General features: G+C 38.5%; 1 protein-coding gene across 1 annotated transcript; it reads left to right on the top strand.

The window, feature by feature from the left end:
- Positions 1 to 110: 110 nt before the first annotated feature.
- zgc:63587 (uncharacterized protein LOC393431 homolog) lies at positions 111 to 22829 on the top strand. The gene is made up of 12 exons (XM_056773006.1): positions 111 to 228; positions 4480 to 4520; positions 4607 to 4706; positions 4793 to 4879; positions 5412 to 5535; positions 7502 to 7636; positions 8788 to 8905; positions 16995 to 17096; positions 17171 to 17316; positions 17820 to 17903; positions 18959 to 19016; positions 21354 to 22829. Exons 2-12 carry the CDS (start codon positions 4494 to 4496, stop codon positions 21420 to 21422), a joined length of 1050 nt encoding a protein of 349 aa, XP_056628984.1. The 5' UTR covers positions 111 to 228; positions 4480 to 4493; the 3' UTR covers positions 21423 to 22829.
- The last annotated feature ends 14 nt before the right edge of the window (positions 22830 to 22843 follow it).

The raw sequence follows: 22843 nt of genomic DNA, 5'->3' as shown, positions 1-22843 counted from the left end.
TGTCTGCGCCATCTTGGCTCTAAATCGCCTCTCTTTCGCTTGTCTAATACGTCACGACGGGAGCCGGAATGGCTTCTGTTGCGCTGGTCTATCAGTGAACAGGCATTATGGGATAAGGGCGGAATTGTAGTGGTTTCCGGATTCCCTGGATTGGCCTGTTGGGAAGAGAGAAAACAAGGAAGCTTAAGAAACGACGGATTTTTGTGTTTAATCAAGAATTAATTACAGGTAAGAGATTCTGGCGTGTAAAAAGTTACTCGAAGTTTCCCCGCGCATGTATCCGGAAGTGATTATTCAGCCGTGCCTTTGAAAATGTGACCATGTACATCAATGACTGTGTTATTGTTGCATGTCAAGAGAAGTGATATAAAGTTACAATGAAGTCAAATTACTTGAAATCACTTCATTCTTTGTTGTAAACTCGTTAAAGTTGTCAAATACCACAAATGTGTTTTGCGCTAGTTTGCCAGTTACAGTTTCAGACGTGCTCTGAATCTTCAACAGCAACTTTATTATCAGACAGGGTGTGGACGAGCTAAATGTGGTACTATTAACATGCACCCACGTTTATCTTATTCGTTAACAAATTTCTCGAGAATTTGGCATTGAGTGAATTTAGAGACCTGTTGCTTAGAGAGAGTTTGTGGGAGTCTGATAGAGATGCCTGGAGTCTGACAACACAAATGAATGTTTTCTGTCTCGAACAAACCTTCTCATCTCTACAATCCCTCACTGACCCTCCATCATACCTGTCACCTTTATCTCCTCTCCTGTATCTTAAAAGATCATCCTTAACTACTCGCCATACCTTGTTTTTGAAGAGATTATACCTAATTATTGGATATGGATTGTTTTTCATTAAAAATGTACATTGAAAAAGACTGTGGATATTGGGGAACTCAATTGGTAGCACACAGCACTAGCAACATCAAAACTTTGCAATCTAATCAGATGTTTTATTTAAAAAAGCTGACTGGTGTTTAAATATGGGTAGTTAAGAAATATAGCTTACGCGTGTCTTATGTTGTGACATAGCAAAAATGTTAATAATATATTATTTTATTTATAGTTAGTTTTTCTAAATGTTTGCCGTCACATCATAAGACACGTTTACAGTTTGTTTGTCAACTACAACCATGTACAAAAGTCTGGCACCTCTACTCAATGTGCTATTATTTTCCCATTTAAAGTGAGTTACTGGTGAATAACTTAATCAAAGTTTAGAAAATTGATCTTGATTTTTTTCTAGAGAAAAACATACTTAAAGGAATAGTTCATCTTCGAAATGTAACATCTGTCATCATTTACTGACCCTGTTGTCATTTAAAAACTGCGTGATTTTCTTTTTTCTGCAAAACACAAAATGAGATATTTTGAAAAATGTCAAAGACCAAAAACAGTCTGTCCCCATTGACGTCTATTGTATGGACACAGAACCAATGCAAGTCGATGTGGACCGACGAAAAAACTTGCAGAAGAAAAAAGTCATATAGGTTTGAAATGACAAGAATAATATCAAAATAATAACAGAGTTTTTTTTAAAGGTGAACTATCCCTTTAAATCATGAAGAAAGGCAACTTATCAAATGTCTTGGATGAGTAATCAAGGGGGTAAAAAGTGTCACATAATTATTTTTATTATTTGATATATATAGATATATATATATATATATTTTACAATTTTATAACCTATAACAATATTTATTTCCAGGTCTAAGTTGTATATTTTCTATCCGGTCTTAGATTTTGTGTCTTGCACACTGTTATGCAAGAATATAATATTAAAATATTAGCAAAATACATAATGCACATTTTTTCAATCACATTTATTTTGTTTTTTAATGAAACGTCATAAAGTCCAACGGCCCGCATTCATCAAATTATATCTTTTGGCTCATTTTCTTCAAACAGTCCGTTCAGATAGGAAATCCCCCGTTTATAATGACCAAGACTCTTGGCTTTGGGAAGACATGTGACAAGTAAACAGGATGCGTTTCCAAATCACCTCTTCATAATGAAGGAGCTATAAACAAACTTACATTTGTATTACTCGGATGTTCTTTTTATAAACCACAGAAGCTTAAAAAAATCAATTGCTACTCTAATAAAACACTGAGAAATGTTTAGCTGGTCTTGTTTTTAGGCCACGGAATTCACATGAATTTCACAAGCTTTGGCACGTATCACTGTTACTTTTGCTCGTGTTAGGGATTTAAACAAACCTCTAACCTTAAACACTCAAGTTCTGTGTGTTATTTGTCCTACATTTTTCCTCCTTGTTTTCTTTTACCTCTCCCTCTCTCTCTCTCTCTCTCTCTCTCTCTATCTCTCTCTCTCTCTTTCTCTCTCTCTCACAGCTCATCCCGCACTCATAACTCCTCTGTTATTTCCGTCCGTGTTTGAAAGAGATTCCGTCTTTTGTCTTTGGACTCATTCATCAGTGAGTTTGAGTGCAGCCACTCTTCAAAGGTGAAGTGAATTACAGACAGGGTCACGAGGCAGCAGGTTTCTCTCATAAACTCAAGGGTGACTTTACCTCCTTTAGTTCACTCGTGCTGCTATCGTGAGCGGCCAGCCGTCAGTAACCTCAGCACGATTGATCTGACTGTATATGTGGCAGTCACATGTCTCACGATCCGTTAAGCTCCGTCAGGAATTCTGTTAAGAACTTCGAGAACTTTAGCATAAAAATGGCAAATCCTTTAAGTCAAATCATCACTTGCGCTAGTGAAATCACATTCACTTCGAAGTGTAATTTCTGTGTTAATGCAAAAATCGCCCACGGTGGAACTGCTCGTTTTAATTACTGCCATTTGATTAATCTAGAGCTGGTTTATCATTCCCATAATTCCCAGCCAGTAATAACAAGACCTCCCAGAGAGCGAGTGTGTATGGTTGTGATAAGTTGTGTATTGCTGACTGGGTCCTTCATTACGGAAACGCCCAGAATCTGAAATCTACTCTCCATTTGTTTCCGAACTACTTTGACTCTTTATTTTTTTCTTGCCCGGAAAACACTCAGCAGCATCAAAATGAAATCCTCAAATCCATCCGTCACGATGAGAACTTCCAGCCCGGCTGTATCTGAATTGAACACACTTCCACCTGAACCCAACGCACACACTCACTCGAGTGTGTATGTAAGGTTTGTGTATGTGGGGTGTGTGCTAATTCTCATTTATTGGGAGGTTGTTTCCAGGAAAGTGAAAGATAAACAGTATTGTTCCCTCCCTACAGTCAACCTCTCCCTTTCTCTCTCTTCATGTCTCGCTCACTCATGTTCCTCATCAACATCCATCACTGGACATCCATCATAATGTGTGTGTTGATACGAAAGACGTATAGCCCGTCTAACTAAATAAACCCCTTGTGAGTGTTAGAGGAGGCCTCCACTTTGCGTTTGGTCTTGATCACTCTGTCAGGGTTTATTTTGTGATAATGACTAGCTGATTGTACGTTATTTCTTATTTTCTCCCGATCTTAACCTGTGTAATACAAAAGTCAGATAAGATAAAATAGTCATATATTGTAGATCATTGGACATGACAAAATCATCAGCACTTCTTCCGAAATCGCCTACTTCTGTACCGTATAGTAGGCAAAAATGAGTCATGAGTAGTATGTTGGAAACAATGTGAGGCGGGAAACACCTGGATGGTCTACTGCGTCCGCTGAGATTTGTGAGTGTGCATTGGATGGACACTTCTCTATCCCAAGATGCAACGGGAGCTGAGCGACGGTCAATTTTCTAAATTTTATCGAATAAAAATAGCGGAAAACTTCTAAGCGGATGTCAGGTTTTTAAATGTTAGTACGTTTAAGAATTTCTCGTGAATAAATTGTGTTTGTACCGACGCCTAGATACAGGTTGATGTTAATACGCCATAGGTCATAAACATGGCGGATGCAGTACGTCCGAAATCTACTTATAGGAATCAAAAACTGTTGAGTAGTTTTAATTCAATACAATTACTATACAATAAAATATAATAAATTAATATAAATATAAAATATGTTGTTATATTATAACCAAACCGAGGTTGTTTTAGTTTAGTAAGATTAAAACTTTGAAAAAAAATATTTTTATAATTTTTTTTATAATTTTATTTATTTTATTAAATAAATAAAATGATGTCCGAAAAATTATGGAAAACTTCAAATAAACGAAAAATGTAAAATTTTACTCAGAAATAAACCCAAGTAAGTTTAAGGTGCCAGAATTATAATAATAAACAAAAACTAAAATAAAAATAAATGTATCTTAAACAATAACATAAAAATAAACAAATAAATAATAAAAGGACAAATGCTAAAAAACAACAAAATTGCTAAAAACATCATTTTTAAATTTCAAATATTAATAAAACTAAAAAACAAAACTATAATAACACATAACTGAAATGAACTTCGGGCCAGGTGTGTTTGTCCGATAAAAATGTAAATAATTGCATGTCTGTGATGTTGACATATGTTTTTCAGCGGTAAAGAGCATCATGTCGCAGCCTGCAGAGAAAGGAAAGGTAAATTAGACATATCTCTCTTCTTCTAAAGTTTGACCCCGATACTCCAATTGTCAATGCTGTAACACTTCCGATGTGTTTGTTAGTTTCCTGACGCTGCCGGATATGTCGGTTTTGCCAACCTGCCCAATCAGGTGCATAGAAAGTCTGTGAAGAAGGGATTCGAGTTCACTCTGATGGTTGTAGGTGAGTGTCATGGAAACACACACATTCATGCATCATGCATACATACACACACTGTGTTTTTGACTGAGTGTTGTTGATCTTTATAGGAGAGTCTGGTCTTGGGAAATCAACGCTTATCAACAGCTTGTTTCTGACTGACCTGTACCCAGAGCGCTATATACCTGGAGCAGCAGGTAACACACGGACCCCTGTGCTTTTCAATAACTCCAAAGACCCAAATGATCCCCCAGGAGTTTTGAGAAAAGCCCTTTTAGATGAACTTAAAGGGACAGTTCACTTGAACTGTGCATGTTTACTGTAATGACATTCAGACACGGTCCGAGTGAAATCCTTGTTGATGAGATTGTACAGTATGATGCCATCCGTGGTGGAATGCTGAATGTTTTTGATTCCGCTGCTCAATGCACATAAGCCCCTTGAAAATCCCCTTGAAAAAACACTTTGTCTTTTAAAGCTCTCCAGAGGACAGGGTGTTTTTACCCAAATAATCCTGTCCTAAACCCAAGGAATCTCCCAGCAGGGCGAAGGAACTTTCTCAAAAGAACGTCTCCTAAATCTCGCTTTTATGTTGAGTCAACAAATCCCGAGTATTTTTCTGCGTGATTCATCTCGATGAACTCGCCGTGCACTTCCCAGTGTTTTTGCGCACCTAGATTATTTTGTTCTGTAAATGTGAGTGTTTAATTGTTTTCTTCCCGCTTGCAGAGAAGATCGAGCGCACGGTCCAGATCGAAGCGTCCACTGTGGAAATTGAGGAGAGGGGAGTCAAGCTCCGCCTGACCGTTGTGGACACACCGGGATATGGGGACGCCATCAACAGCCAGGACTGGTCAGTGTGTGGGGTCGGGTGGGACTGAAGAAGAGGGGATGATGTTTTAGTGGATGAATGTGTTTTTACTGTGTACCAGATCATTTTAGCTGAAGGAACAGCTTGGTTGTCACCGTTAAACCGGTGTGTGAGACTAATTGAATTGCTATGGTGATTACACAACAAGGTCATATGTCATCCTTCTTGTTGTAGCAGCATGTACACTACACAACACAACGCAGATAAAGTGCACTGACAACAAGACCTTTGTCAAGAAGCAGATGCGACCAACAGCGAAGATCACCTCCAACATCACGCTGAAACCTCTCACAGCCTAAGCATATGTACCACTCTTCAAAACAACTAAAAAAAAACAAGAAACTCTTTTAAACCTCAAAGATAAAAAAAAATCTTTACTGAAGAAACACTTAAAATAACACTAAATTTCAAAAGTTACTGCCTAAATGCAGTCTTACGCAGCATGCTGGGAACTAAAAATCCCCAACAACCAGTCATGTTGAATTATTTTTTTATAATAAGTAAACTCAACAAAAGGTCCAATATTAAAGGGTTTTGTGTTCTACTCAACAATGTTAAGTTGACCAGTCAAACACTTGTTAAGTAAAGCTGACTGAACTTACGTTAAGTCAGTGACCTCCATTCTTTATGTACTGTGAACAAGTATGGGTCATGTCAAACTAACAGAAGCGACAGTTCATTTTTTTGAGTGCAGTATACTTCAAGTTATTACAGTTTACTATAGTTAATACTAAAGCATACTAAAGTATTTACTAATGCGTATCAGTTCCCTATAGTTAATACAGCAAAATACTGTAGTATACTTTGACAAAGTGTAGGGTTACTGTAGTATACTTCAGAATCAGAAGGAGCTTTATGCCAAGTATGCTTACACAAAAAAGGAATGTGACTGGGCAACAGGAGCTTAGTGCAGGAGAAAGTGTACAGATGGTGCAAATATACATTAAGATAGAAATAATTTGAAATTAAATATGAACAATAATGCACTATAAACAAAAATAGGGCAATAAAATATTCACAAAAACAACAAATATTTTTTAAAAGAGAATACGGATGTGTTATTTACAGGTTTAACCTATTGTTTCTTACAATGTACAGTTTCCAGATGCTATGTTACACACTTTGATATTTACTGTAGTAAATTGTAGTATGCAGTATTTTTCGTAGCGAAAGGAAACCATGACTCTCCCTGGTTCCCAATAATTCATAATATTTGGAAGGATTTTAGTATTATAGCAGTTCATTTAGAATACAGCGTTGTATTGATATAAGGCAGAATAAATGACAGAGTTATTATTTTCGGGTGCACCCTTCATAATTGACGGTGCTTTACTGTAGACTGGAGAAAGCTGTTGTCTCTTGCCACTGAGTCCTGCTGTGGAATGCTGGGAATGTCCTGTTTAAAAGAACAATATCCTCCCCATCTCACCCACGGACTTCACATGCTCTTAATGAAAACGTGCCATCCACGTACTATCATATCATCTCTTCTCCTTTTACCTCCCTCTATAAGCCTCAGATGTGACCTGCACCCGATGAAAAGAGGAATCGGTCTCACCATGCAGCGATAAGAGCAGAGGAGTGAGCGAATCCACGTTGTGTTAGTTGTTTAGATAAGGCCTGAGACTTTACAAGCTGAAGGAAGGTGGATGGTGAGACATTAGAGAACTGAGAGAGTTAAACTGGTCTGATACAAGAGAACCTGCGGACCGATTCAGATCGGGGTACGGTAGTGCAAGTGTGGTTTTCCTCTGGAAGGGAACCTGTAGATATGATGCTCTGGATGGTCTTCATTATCTAAATTTAGATTCTTGAAGTGCATGTACTTCTCAAGCGATTAGATTGTGGTTTTTGTGGTGCTTAGATCCAAACGGACGTAACACAGAGATTTAATTCAATTGCATGCTTTTACGGCTGTGTTGATCTTTGCTTTTTTCTCTCTTGACAGCTTTAAGACCATCATACAGTATATTGATAACCAGTTTGAGCGCTACCTCCACGATGAGAGCGGTCTGAACCGCAGGCACATCGTGGACAACAGAGTACACTGCTGTTTCTACTTCATCTCACCGTTGGGACACGGGTACCACACACTATTCACCTTATTTTTTTCGAATGCAACATGTCTCAAATTTATTCCACAGTTAGTTCTGTTCACACCATAAGCCACATGAAGCAGATTTTTGTCATTTCCTAAAAACATTTATAGACGTGAATCCCACATGAAAAATACTTCAATATACTTTAGGATTTACTACAATAAAGTTTTGTAATTTATTTAAGAAACTAGTGTTACTGTAGACGGTTTCAGTGACAACATAAACAAACATTACAGCGCATGCGCACCTTCGTGGACTGCAGTTAACATCCGGTACACATTCATGAACAATAGAGTGCCTGTCGATTATTTCTGATAACAAGCAAAAGAAACCCAGAAGAACTGTTACATGGCTAAACTTGTCTCTCCAATATTTTGAATTAAGACTGCAATACCAAGCTCAACCACTAGATGTCATACGGTTTGTTTAAATGCATCATAACTACAGGACCCATTCAACGAATTGTTTATTTAATGAAATGAACACACAACAAATTCAACAAATATTTTATTAAATACAATTATTATACAATAAAATAATAATATACATTAATTTTAACATAAACTAAATAAAATATAAATAGATATATTATTAGACACTAGCCGAACCCAGACCGGAAGTTAACTGCAGACAAGGCACACGCGTCTGATAAAACGGTCTACAGTAAATATTAATATAATTTCGAGGTAAAAGGTAGCGTTGCGCATTTTATTGGTGAAAACGTCCAAGTTATGTATTTTGTAAAACTGCTTTTTATCACATAATTAATATGTGATAAAAATTAGGAACACCACATTAATTAATGTTAAATGTTTGCACTTGCTAAGTGTGTCCCAACGGGTTAGAAATACTTCATGCTCACTTGGGATCTTCACGCCCACTACAACACTTGGGCCAAAACAGGAAATACGTCATGAAAGTAGTCAAGTGGTCAAGTGCAAACAGCCAAAGTGTTGTTATTATGGTATAAACTACAGTATACTTCACTATTTACTACAGTTTATTCATCCACTACAGCTAAAACTACATAATACTATTGGACACATTCACAAAATCATTTCTTTCTCGAAATGTTTGTAAAAAAAACGTGTTAATAAACGTCTGTTTTGCTACTGTGCGTTTGATTCATTTTCAGTCTGAAGCCTCTGGACGTGGAGTTTATGAAGGCCATTCACAGTAAAGTCAACATTGTTCCTGTGATCGCCAAAGCCGACACGCTCACACTGAGAGAGAGAGAGCGTCTCAAGAGAAGGGTGAGAAGCATTCTCTCTCACTTTACGACAACAGCCTTCTTGGGTGATCCGATCCCAAATGCTCAGCGCTAAAAACAGGTGAAACTGTCCAAAATGGTTTGAATCCCATGACATAAAGCAAAGAATCGCATGTGGACGCATTCCACTCACATTCTCTGTGCAAACTGTGTATAAAGGCTATTGTTTTGTATCACGCGCTTCTCTGTGGATGTTTCCCTTTGCCGCCTCGAGAACGTGTGTGCCAACCGGGCCGATCCATTTTTTCCTGCTGATCTCCGTAGTTAAGGAATCTCAGTAATTATTATCATTTGAGTACTTACCAGTAATTCCACAGGACATTCTAGGACATTTTTACACATAAAAATCAATATTTCAATTGCGATTTAAAATGCGATCATTTTTTAAGCACCTTTTCTTTTGGATTATTTATTAAAAATAAAAAATCATCGTAACCAACGCAATATTAGACAGATTAACCATAAACTAAGTGCAACCCGCTCTCTTCACTCGCAGGCCGTCACCACGAGAGAGCAAGCTTACGTCCCGAGCACATTTTGAGAAAGCCGCATTCTGTGCATTTTCCATGAGATGGTACTGGTCAGCAGGGTCGCATCAAACTGTACATCCCCATAATCGCAGTCTTTGCGGCAGAAAATGTATTCCTAAATGCGATTAATCATTCAGCCTTAGGACATTCTCTGTCCCGCATCTTCAAGAGCTTCAATGCTGAATTTTATTCAAATGATCTTGGACTAGAAACATATATTGCTATTTTAACTTTCTTCAGTGAGATTGGCTGCAGTGGTTGATCATTGTGTGCTTGTTCATTCTCATGTAGCCTGTCATGTCGCACATCGTTAGATTTACCATCACAAAGGGCCGTGACAAGACAGAAGAAGAATTCCCCCTAAACCCCCAGAAACACCTGATTCGTCACTTTCACTCACGTGAGCAATGAGCATAGAATGGCTCCTCTCGTCTCGTTTATCTTTCAGTCTTGAGTTTAAGTCAAGATTACGGGTTCTAGTTGACCTCCGTCCTCTTGTGTTTGTGCTGTAAATGTTGCTTCGTTACTGAGATGGAGACTGTTCAGAGATAAGACGGATAGAATCTGCTTCATTTCCTGCTGGCGTTTATGTGCTGCCCATCATAAGAGTCCTGAGGCCAGATCAGTCCATCCGTCTTCACTGTTTAAGTAAATGACCCAGACTTCTGAATGAATACTGACACTGTGTATGTGTGTGTCTCCTCGTGACTCGCATTGTACACTATGTGCTTTCTTTACGTGACATTGTGTAGTGATTAAGTAGTAAAATATTTAGCAGGAGCACACAGGAAGTTTCAAGGCTTGTATTTATTTATTTATATTTTTTTTTTAAAAAATTGGTTCCTGTTATTCACCTGCTTAGATGCTATACTTAGATGGCAGTTTTTTCTTGCTCTGGGTAAGAAAAGAAAAAATCATTTCATTTAAAATCCCCACTTTGCTTTGTCAAAGCCTGTTTTTAAAGAGAAAGTTTTAAGAAAGGATAAAAATGTCTATTTACTGACTGTTGTGACAACCTCTTCCTACGCGGGACACAACACGAGATATCTTGTGCAGAATATATTTCTATGAAAAACACAATGAAATGTTTCATTTGGTCATTTTTCTGTTTTAGGTGGACATTTTAAACAAACATTTCCTGGGATTTTCTGCATCTGTACTTTAGAAATATATCCCCAACAAATGTCCCTTCTCCGTCAAATCTCAGCCATTTGTACCACTGTTTATAGGATCATTTATAGGGCTGTCAAAGGATTAATCACGATTAATTTCATCCAGAATAACCGTTCCTGTTTCTGGGAAATATTTACATTTATTTATTTATATTTAGCAATCATTTAAATGATATATAAATGTCTATATTTTTCTTAAATATGCGCATGTATGTTTATTAATATTGACAGTACACAGACATATATTTTGTGAACACAATCTTTTATTCTGTATACGATTAATCGTTTGATTTAGCCTTTTTTTACAGAAGGAAGGTCATGCATTTGGTACGAAATGAGTTCGATTTTCTTTGGGTGAATGAACCCTTTACGCATTATGCCAGCAATCCGGTGGAAGCCGTTGCTTAGGAACTCGTAAGCTTTTAAAACCTTGATTGTTCGCAGTTGATTCTTAGGAAATTGCCCCATTGAACTTTGAATGTTAATATAAATGAATTGGTGGAAGCTTCAGCTCGAGAGTTCTTTCCAGTAAACTTGAGATGCTCTTACGAGAACTTGAGGTCAACTTTATTATGAGGTCAGGATCAACGCATATCTCTCATCTCCATTCTGAATTTTAAGAACAGCAGTATCGTCTTTTCCTGCTCTTCTGCACGTTGAAGATTTCCCGAAATCTCCTTCTCTTGTAGGAATGAGAAACGACTCATTGTGTCTTCAAGCCCCGTCCGAAATGAATCTTCAGCTTTCACCCTCTGTTTTCACGCCGTGACTTCTGTGTTTCTCTCTCGTTCTATCCACAATCGTTCCCGCTCTGAACACCACCATGAAGGGGGAAGCAGCTTGTGTAGAACAATATGGCCTTCCTGTAATGTGTCCGAGCGATTGGCAGGCAGAGGCGGGTCAGCGGTGTGCACGGCTCTTATCAGAGACCGCTGGGCCCCTGAGTGCCCGCTTCCCTCAGTGAGGTCATAAAACCCTGAAAGTACTCCAGGGATGTTTCGGTAGCCCTGACTTCCTGTCTCTGGATTGATATATAAGAAGAGCCAGCGTTGGAAAACCGTTGCGGCCACATTGACGTAAATCTGGGAAGCTTGCAGAGTTTGACTCGATTCCCACAGGCAAGATAAACACGGCGCTTTCTAGGTGTGCTCGGTGGGTTGCATTGTTGTGTTTATGCGAATTTGAATGTCATTGTTGATGTTTGGCGCGTTGAGTCCCCGTCACGGTCATATCTCACTTTCCAAACCGTCAAAGTTTTCCTCTCTTTGTCCTTCAGTTCGGCACAGTGGAAGAAACTGACGAAAGCACCCGTGAGATTTGTACACTTTGTGAGATCGTGTTTGCCAACCTTTGTTGTTCTCACAAATATGTTTGGCTTCCCGCGACCATACCATCCTTTTCTAAGCTTGGTGGTTGGTTGCATTCTTTCGGGTCTTTTTTCAAATCACCTCAGATTGCTTTGAAAGACCCCAAAGTCGTTTTGTTTTGCAGGTCAAGTCCTCAGAGGTTATCATGTCATCTTCAGAGGTTCAGCATCTGTCATGGGTTTGAGATTCCACCTTTGAAACGAGGGTGTGGTTATTTAAGTATGTTCTCGGGAAGTCGTATCCTGGAATTACAGCCCAGATAGTCCAGAAAAAAACAATGAATACCGAACACCTGTCACATACAAAGAGCGCTTGGGCCAAAAATACACGCTGTAGTGTTTGAGGGGTATCGACATACAGATACCTTGATATCACAGCAAACGGATTTATCTGAGAACAATATCCTGTTATCTATTAACGTTTGACTGACAGCAAACACAAAAATGCTATCAGTCAAATTCAGCTTTCATTTTGTTTATTTTGTGCTTTGTTTTCTCTGTTTGGCCAAGAATCGCACTCAAAATGTGATTGTAGGAATAAAGACTGTTTGATATTTCAAATTGCTTCCGATATTATCATAAGCTTGATATCATGGTTTTTAAAATCACAGGCCACCTATGGCAACCCAAGCATATTCCGCACCGGGTTTGGCATCACGGTATATCGCGACACAGTATATTATAATTCTCCTGCTTTAAATCAGGGTTTTCAAACTGGGGTCCGGGGTTGCAAGGGGGTCCTCAGAAGGTTGCAAGGTGTCCCCAGAAAAAGTCCACAGTGTTTATCATCTTTTTTGGCTATTGATACTTTGCAGAATTGTTTGTATTTGAATCCTTCTAGTGATTGTTTCTTACTGTAGTTTCCTATAAGGGACTCAAAGTGAAATTGTTGCAGACATTTTAGGTTTAGAAACAATGTGTTGTCTTTATAATATTCTATTTACTATTTATCGAACACAGAAAAAATATATAGATTGATATATATTTTAGAAAAGGGGGTCCCTCACAAAAGGTTAATCATATTTGGGGGGGTTCTTGGCATCATAAAGTTTGAAAACCCCTGCTTTTAACCAATGAAACCCTTTGAATCTTTCACATGCCAAACAGATTCCCGAAATTTTTCTTTTGCTATTTCTGACCCTAGTGTTGATACCTGCTTTACACAAACACAGTCATCGCTGACTGGAATTTGCTAGTGTGAGTGTCTCTCCGTGTCCTGCTGTTTCAGAGACGCCGGATTAACATTAGCCCTGCTACACACACACAGACATGGCTCTGAGTAATTGGTCAGTCCTCTAGACTTTCTTTCAGACTTACACAACACCCCCGATTGTGTTTTAGTGTGATTAAAAGGAATTCATGAGCGGCTCCAATCCGCAGACATCACTGGCCAATGGTGTTTACCAGCACGCTGTTGTATATTTCATAACAATTTGTTTTGTAAATGTGTGTAAGGTGTAATTGTGGGCCGGTAAGTCGACCTCATGTGTGTGATAATGAGTGTTTTTGTGTTGTCTGAATGATGACTGTGTTACAGACAGTAAGGAGCGCTCAGATTATAAGATCTTATTCATGCTGTGACGTGACTGCGTGAACCGCTGTTTTTCCTCCTGAAATTTAATCTCATAATAATTGCTCTATACCGCAGATACTATATTTAACTTATTTTGATGTTGCATGCTTAAATATAGTCGCTGTCAATGTGGTGTTTTTACGCAAAGTTTTGGCCAGAGATAGTTTCTTGTTGCACCTCTGACGATCAGATAAAGAAATGATCAGTTCAGGTACGGTTCGGAAAAACAGCTAGTGCTGTTTGCTTTATATTCACAACAGATGAATTGCTCTTAAGCTTTATTTAAAAGCATTCCCGAAAGTTGGAGAAGTGTCTGAGTTTGTGTGTTTTTATGGTTTAAATTTGATACACACCGGATAATATCATTGAAAAAAACGAATTAGTCGTCTGTGTAGATCAAACACGTGTTATTTCACGAGACGGCTAATGCTAATGCTAATGTCAAACTAGAGTTTGAGCATGCAAAGTTATTTCGGACGGTGCTGCGAAAATGGGCGGGAGCGAATCCTCCAACTTTCACATTTCTGTACTTCGAGGTCACGCTGTGACGTTTACGTCTTCTATTGGTCTCACGCACTCACGTTATGCAAATTCACAGGTCGGAGGTCACCAAACTTAATCATGGGTTTGCGTATCCGGTGTGTCGCATTGAATTGAAGACTATGGAACAAGAATACGGCTTAAATCGTATGAAGATTCTTATACGGTCTCATTCTCATGTTTTGATACGATCTGCTTTCCCACCATTGACTATAATTATTAATCGTACACTTTTGTAGGATTCTCATCACCATTTTACACAAATTATCCACCTTGTAACATAGTTAAGAATCGCCAAGATGTCACCCAGATTCTCATGTGTATGATCATAATAGTATTAAGTTGTCCCACTCACGTAGAGTCTCGCTCTGCAAACACATGGTCGCCACTCATAATGTATCCTATGAAAAACAAATTACAAGCATAATAGGTGAAACTCACTTCCCGTGCCATTGTTCCAGGCCAGACTCCAGGTTCCCATTGCCAACCCCGTCTCCCCATCTGCCAACCCAAACACAACCTGACTCTCAGAGACAGAGAACACTCATGATTGTACGGAGACCTGCCAGAAGCAAACTTTATCGCTCAGAGCTTGCTGTTTTATAGCTCACGACATTTGATTGAGTTTTTTTGTGGTGTTGTGTTTCGTTTAAGTATCACTCTCGTGGCTGGAACACACTACAAGACTTGTCAAATCTGACAAGGAAAAAGTTTCAGTTAGAAACACACTGATTGAGCAAATCTCCAGACTGGAATAGACTTTCTGCAACAAACCCAGACTGAAAACTTGAGCGAAAGTCCTGTAGTGTATTTTAGCCTTCAGATGTTTCTCTTAACATTGCTAAGAAGAGAGAAAAAGAATTCATCGTCGAAACACATGAAGAGTACAGAGGTGTTGAATCGAGAATAATCTGGATTTGAGTCAGTTTAATGAGAAATGTTTGAGTTCATATTGAGATCTTTTATGATCTTATGATTTATGAGATTTCTGACTTGTTTTCTTTGGAGACGGAGATGAGACTTAAGCCAACGCTTCCATTTGCTTTCCATGTAATCTCATTGATGTCTAGGAGAAATAAATGAGATATTAAAGAGATCGCGTATGGGCTCCTTATGCGTTTAAAACAGGTTTTTGATGTTTTATCAGTTAAACTGCTTAAATTTGTATCTTATCTCAACCTATGTTCGCTTCCTGTTCTCATGTTGGCTAGACAGTATATCACATTCATTCTTGTACAGCTTATCTTGGTCCATTGTAAAGTAACGTTTTAATTTTTCCTATTGCAAGGTCACGTCATCCAAAATTTCAATTTCATCTTTCTCCGTCCACACCCCAATCTTGGCACGTTTGGGAATGATGTGCCTTTACAAACAATCCGACTCTCACGTTTTCTCTTCCACGTTTTCTTTCTTTCGGTTCCCCGCCCTTGGGTCTATTTGTACAGAAGAGCCGCCTTCTAAGATCACCCTCCTCATGGGGACCAGACCGCGCCGTGTTTATTTGGACTCCGAACAAGCAACAATGACAAACAATAACACGCACGCGGCTCTTTGCGGCGGTCTCTCGCTATGAAAACAGGGCTAATCATAACAGGAGGGGGTTTCTGTAAAGAGCAGCGAAGCAGGAGCTTCAGTCCCATTGAAACCCAGGCCCCCGCTGACATGACATGAAAGAGTTTATAATGTCAGGAAACCGGCTGCTGGTGGCGCTTCGTCCGCGATTACGTAACGTCATTGTGAATGTGCTTCTTATAAAAACAGCTTTGAAGTAAGAAAAATAATCCAACACAGGTGCTTCTGAAGTGTGTTTTGAAGTTTCAGTCCGACATTTCAAGTAGCGGGAAACCGTATTTCATCTCGCCCAAAAATGTGGTCATTTTGACTTCTTAGGTACCTTATCAATATTCTCGTGCCAAGAACTGATTTTTTTCTAAATTGGGGAAGTTAGGTCTTGGTACAGTGCATTGGGGATGTCTTCCTCTCCTGTTCTCGTTATCAGTTCGTTCCTTGGAAGTTCTCCCAGAATGCTCTACATCATTTTGCACAGGCGTTTTCCTGCGAAAGATTTGGAGAAAACCTTCTCGGATGTATTCCGGTCACAAGGTGAATGGGTACCACACATCGCTGCGCTGCTGTGTCTACGTGTCGAACCGATAGTTCTGCTTTCGTTTACATGGCGTGATTCCTGTTTTGAGCATCAAAGGGATTCCACACTGAGCGTTTCACATGGACTGCGTGCTGAGAGAACTGTGGATTGATCCAGCTACATGTTCCAGAATAGACCAGATGTCATTTCCAGTATATTGAAAGAAACGCAAGACAGCTTTTACACATGTGTTATATTCATCAACTACGAATTTTTGGAAAAAGCATAACATTACATTTAGGAATACACCGATATGTAGATTTTGACCGATAACCAATACAAAGTATCTGAATATAATATAAAATTTCCTAAGACTGAAAAAGGCAAAAAGTGAACGACTGCTTTTTTTTTAAAACACTGACAGCAGAAATCAAGGCGATCATTAGTTGCCTTTTCTCCTACTTTACACTTTACAAACTTTTCTTGTATATTTTTTTAATATATCGCCCTATATTCTATTATCCGATACCGATATGGCCGATAATTTATCGTGCATCCCTAATTACACTATATTGACGCATTTGGCAATAGCATTTATCAAAAGCGACTTGCTGTGCATTCTAATCACAGTTCCTATTCAATACGTTTTTATTTCCTGTGAATTCACTGTTCTACAAACTGAGCTTCAGGAACGTAATAATCTGATTGTTTTGTACACGGTTTACTCTTGACGATTAATTCCATTGATCTCTCTGTGATCACAAGTATCTGATGACGGTCTGATGTCTGTTCATGTTTCCGTCAGATTCTAGATGAGATCAGCGAGCAGGGCATCCGCATCTATCAGCTTCCCGATGCCGATTCGGACGAGGACGAAGAGTTCAAGGAGCAGACGCGTGTCCTGAAGGTCAGAGGTCACATTTCAGTTCATTATTATAAGGTTTGAATGGATGGAGGTTAACTGAGTGTGTTTGCGCACAGGCCAGCATCCCGTTCGCCGTGATCGGCTCCAATCAGCTGATAGAGGTGAAGGGGAAGAAGATCCGTGGACGTTTGTATCCGTGGGGGGTGGTGGAGGTGGAAAACCCCGAACACAACGACTTCCTCAAACTGCGCACCATGCTAGTGTGAGTATATTATGGTAAACGTCATAAAGATGCTACAGTGACCTGCTTTATATAAATTGTTTACGTTATGATGGCCAAACATACAGTATTGGTATGTGAAATAAGCAACAAGGCAAGCTTAAAGATTACAGGATTCATAACACGATAAATCCTGTGACTAGATGTCTGGCGTGCATTTCATCCCAAAAACTAAATAAATTTAAAAATATATACTTTGCATTAGAAATTAAGGCCGATTTTTGGAAAATTATGACCAAAAAAAGTAGTAAGTATTAATTTCTTATTATATATTTATCAATATAATGCAATATTTAATATTATTTTATTTAATTTACTGCAAATTAAATGCAGTGCATCAAAGGATGCCATAATTAGATAAAGATTCATTTTATTTAGTGAGATTCATGCCGTATAAAGATGACTGGAGGTTTTCATTTGTTTGTAGCGCCCTCTGCTGACTGTATACAGGTTTAATGTCTCTCTCTCTCTTTCTCTGTGTGCAGAACTCACATGCAGGACCTGCAGGAGGTCACTCAGGATCTTCACTATGAGAACTTCCGCTCAGAGAGACTAAAGCGGGCCGGAAGGTACGACCCTCAAACCTGTAAACACACAGATCTCTTCCAAATCCCAGCGAGCTGCTTCACTGCATCATGCCATTTCGGCTGTTAGTTAGTTCATTGCAAGGCATTATGGGAAGCTTGTAACCACAATGAATACATGCCATGTAGGGCTGGGCGATGTGACGATGTTCTCGTATATCGCCGATGTCTCACAAATATCCCGATGTCGATTACAACAGACAGATACCAGACGATAATTAATAATAATGGAAAATACGCACTACATTATAATGCGATGTAGGGCTTAGGGTGAACGTTAATGTTCATATGCCAAGGCAGTCAGTAACTGTCAGAATTTTGGAAACGCTGTTTTGGTCGGTCAGTTGAATGAGATGCTGTTTTCTGCCGGCCGCTACACAGATAGACCAAGAAAAAGACGAGCTGCGACGGCAAAGCAAAACCTCATGCTTACAGTGCTGGTGTTCGAATCGTCCCACCCTGTCAGATTTTACTAGCGTAGGGCAAAACTTAATATAATCTAAACCACATCGACAAAATAAACAAGTTGGATGATTTCACAATACAAATACTCTGTCAGATAGTACTACCATTTTAGGTATTAAATAATATGTAGAATGATTTAACAATATTCCCGTAGCAGTATAAAATAAACAGGTAGAATTTGGACTTGGTGATTTTATAGCGCAAAACGTATAAAAAAAAAGACGCACGCATGCATAGGATAATCTGACGGGTAGCAAGAAATTTATAAACACCTGCAACAATTTCCTACTGCAAAGAAGTCGCCTGCGCAACGTTGCGTGAAGTCTAACACGCCCGAAATTATGGGATATCACAATGATTTTAAGTCGATTATCTTTTTTTTTTTTTTAAACACATCGTCCAGCCCTTATGCCAAGCAGCCGTGGCGCAAACAGCCGTTTTAAGGACTGCACCATTTTACAGTTTTTCTGTTTGAAATATCTTGTGATGTTGTTATAAGCATGTGCGTGCATGAAAACTTCTGTGACGGTTCGATGTTTATCTTCACTGAGATTATAAATGCGTGTCTCTGACAGAGTGGCTGAAGAAGAGGTGATGGACAAAGATCAGATTCTCTTGGAGAAAGAAGCTGAGGTGAGTCTCTCTTTCTCACACACTGACACACGTTTTCTATCGATACATTCAGACAACAACAGATTATGCTTCTTAGTGACGTTTACACATAATCAGTTATTAATTTGGCTCAGACGAGTCATTATGACATAAATAAAGTTGTGCTATTTAAAAACAGAATAGAACAATAGTGGATTGACTTTAGTTTCTCGTTCACACAGACAGAATGTGCTGAATGCTAAATATGTTTGTCAATCTCAGAGTCTGTTGTTACGGGTGTGTTGTAGTTTTGAAGCCCTCATTACGTGTGTTAATGACATGTAGTTATTGTGGCCTATGGGAATATATATCCCAGCAGGGTGTGGACACAATCAGAACGGTATTTAAACATGCATGTCTGCACAGGATATGACATCAGCTTCCTGCTGTACAGAACAAACAAAGATCCCATTTAAATCGTTAGTCATATTATAGCTTGTTGTCATTTGTGAGATGTGTGTGTGCTTGTATGTGTGTGTAGGTGTTTGTTTACAGTTTGAGCTGTAATCATCATGATTGTTTTGATTAGGCTTTATTTAGAGATCGTTGGTTGATTGTGTTTACTTTTCACTCTTGTGTATGGGTGCATGTCTGTCTTCATTAGCTCTTTTAAAGCGGAGGTCATGTTACACACAAACACAGGTTACAATCTGATTTTAACAATATTAACCGTTGCTCTAGACCAGGGGTCTATTTTTAGACCATTTTGGGACCAAATTAAATTTGTCTTGAGCCGCAAAAATATCTGTAACTTTATTAAATTACTTTAACACAGGTTGTTATGCATGTTAGGTAATAGTTACCCGGTTGCACCACTAGGTGGCAATACAGTGCGATTTTTATGTATTTTTTTGCCGTTTTTGCCTTTATTGGACAGACAGTGATTTTTTAGAGAGGTCAGGAAGCGAAGTGGATGAGAGAGAGGGGGTGGGGTCAGAGAAAGGACCACGAGCCGGGTTTTGATCTCGGGTTGTCCGGGACGCACCGGCGCCATATGTCAGAGCACGAACCACTCGACCTTCGGCTCCGATTTAGATTTGAGCAATTTATTCTTCATTTGTAAGCATGTAAGGATTTAAACTATGCTGGCTTAAGACCTACAAGTTTGGTTTAAAGACGAAAAACGTACCAAGAAGAACGTTTTATCTCCATTCCATTTCTTACACACGCATACAGTGTTCGGGTCAGTCAAATCAGAACTAAAACCGCTGCTCTCTGAAAGTTTTCTCTGTCATCTCCGGTCACGCTCATATGTACATTTGCATTCACTTATTTCGTCTATTCGAATTAAATATCTGAAAAAGTACAAATACATTGTGCATGCTTTTTCAGATATTTCTTGAAGAAATCAGGACAGAAGTGGTCAAAAGTGGACAAGGCTTTAAGATCCATCACTATTGATCCATAAATACATATCTTGTTAACAAAAGAATATTAGATACCTAAAAATATCTGATGTATTTTATCAGATGAGAGATAACGTACAAACAAGCAAAACATTACACAAAAATATGTTTATTAGGATTGGATTGACTTTTCAAGCTTGAATGTCTAGAGTGGGATTTATAGCGGCCACTAGTGGTGAGTTTGAGACTGCAACCAGTCTCTCAGTCCTCCACTCACCCCTCCGTTTCCAAACACGACGGTGACCACAACAGTACAAGAAGTTGTCCTCGGCTCAGACAGCGTGTCTTCTCATTGACGCAGGGAAGAGATCATGCGAGCATTAGAAAGATTTTAGAAAGAGTGATGTCTTACTTATTACATGAAAAAAAGGGTCTGTGGACTTTCCAGCATAGACACGTTAGGACCCGCAATACTAAGGCTTTTGTGGAGATACTCATAGATATCTATCAAAACACTTTCCAGTGGAGAGACGTTGGAGAGAAAGATCATCTAAAAATCATCCCCGAAATTAATGTATGTAAGCCCGCTGCGTATGTAGATATAAACTGCTTATTCTAAGGTAATGCAAACACAACGGTCTTAATATATCTCTGAAGAAATAGTTTGTATATTTTATTGCATTTCTGTCAATAGATCCTCCTAAAAATCCCACATTGCTCCTTTGAAACACTTTTTCTTTTTTATTTATTCAACATTTGTGGTTGTCAAACGTTGTGAACTTGAAGAAAACTGTCCTCATACATTCACTAAAAACAACATTGAAATCATGCTTTCAAAACACTGATGTGTCAATCATTTTTAGGTTCACTTTATTTTAAATGATTAGTTATATCAAGCAGAGATGCTTCTTTGAGAGAAGATTGCAGTCGCTGCAGAGATGTATTAACTGTATATGAATTTTTTTTCTTGCAGCTGAGGCGCATGCAGCAGATGATTGCGCAGATGCAGGCGCAGATGAAGATGAAACCGGGTGATGACTAAGAGTCTGCTTCCGTGTTTGTGCCTTTGTTTGTTTATGTGTGTGTTTGTGGAACAGAAAGTGCCATCTTACTAAAAACAACACTACACTCTCCATTTTTTAACACTATTTGCTCGTCTTTAAAATTTGACAGAACATAATGTCATTAATGTCACTCGTGTACCTAACCTTTCGTGTACAACATGAATGACCTCTGCACTGTCTTTTATGATGTCATATTCTCGAACGTCCAATCAGATTAGACGCTGTTAATAATTTAAACCGTCTGTCGTCAATCATGGCTTCAAAGACAATGTTTAATGTCATCTCCCTGGACATTTAAAGGGCAGACTTTTATTCTGTGCCAAAATGTTTTAAGCTGCTTATATATTTATCAAACAAGCATATTTTTACCCTGTCAATGCATTTTAACAGAGATGTTTTACTGTACATATCACAAGTTTATATCAGTAATGCATTCAGACCATTTTTGAGTCTTAATGTGTGTTCAGATTGGCATTTAGCACTACATTCTTCATGGAGATACAGCATCCGAAACTCAAGAAATGTGCGAATTTAAAACGAACCAGACGTTTACATGCTCTCAGACTTTAAATGAAAGTGTCAGGTTTGAATCTGGAAGGTTTGAAGACTTATATTGTGCAGCGTTTCCCTCTAGTGGAGAGTAAAGGAACAGAACAAAATACAACACAGAATCTACATTTTTCCAGATAAAAGACACAATTGGACAATCTCGTGTTTGCATAGTTTTGTTATTATACTGTAATATCAGATCAATTTGTCTTTAAAGGCTGAAAATGAAATAATGAATTGTTGTTGGACTTGGGAAGTGTTTATGAAAGTTTGACTTTCTTATTTCGAGAGTGTGGTACTTAAACAATATCGACTTTAATCGGAGATCACAGAAATGCCTTCTAACTTCACATCGTGCACACATCACTAATCTTTATTCTTTTTATACTTATACGCTCAAGGTTCGGGGTTTTCTATTGTTTTCTTTATATTTTATTGCTCGTGTATCACCTGCTTATTTTAACATCCACTGCAACGACAAACTATTGTTGATCTTTGTGTTTCTTGTTTAACCGTTGATAAGTGTAACTCTAAATATCTTCTTTTGAAAACGGTACAAGATTTAAAAATAGTAAAACCCAATCACTGCCCTCATGTGTTTATTTACAGTATTGTATTATCTGCGCATTTTAAAGCTCTACTGTAAACATGCTGATTTTGTTTGGTTGTATATGTGGTTCAGCCCATTTGTTTTGACTCGCTTATCTCCTGCACGAGCCTTTTTAAAAGATTAACACCGTTTTCGTTGTGCGGTACAGTAGTGCACACATACTTTTGTTAATGTTACTTTTTGTACTTGCTCATGTCGAGAAATAAATATCTTTGAGTCACCGATAGTGAGCATTATGTG

Source organism: Triplophysa dalaica, chromosome 18 (assembly GCF_015846415.1).
Source record: "Triplophysa dalaica isolate WHDGS20190420 chromosome 18, ASM1584641v1, whole genome shotgun sequence".
In the NCBI taxonomy this organism is placed as follows: Eukaryota; Metazoa; Chordata; class Actinopteri; order Cypriniformes; family Nemacheilidae; genus Triplophysa; species Triplophysa dalaica.
This window is presented reverse-complemented; position numbering and strand designations above follow the sequence as displayed.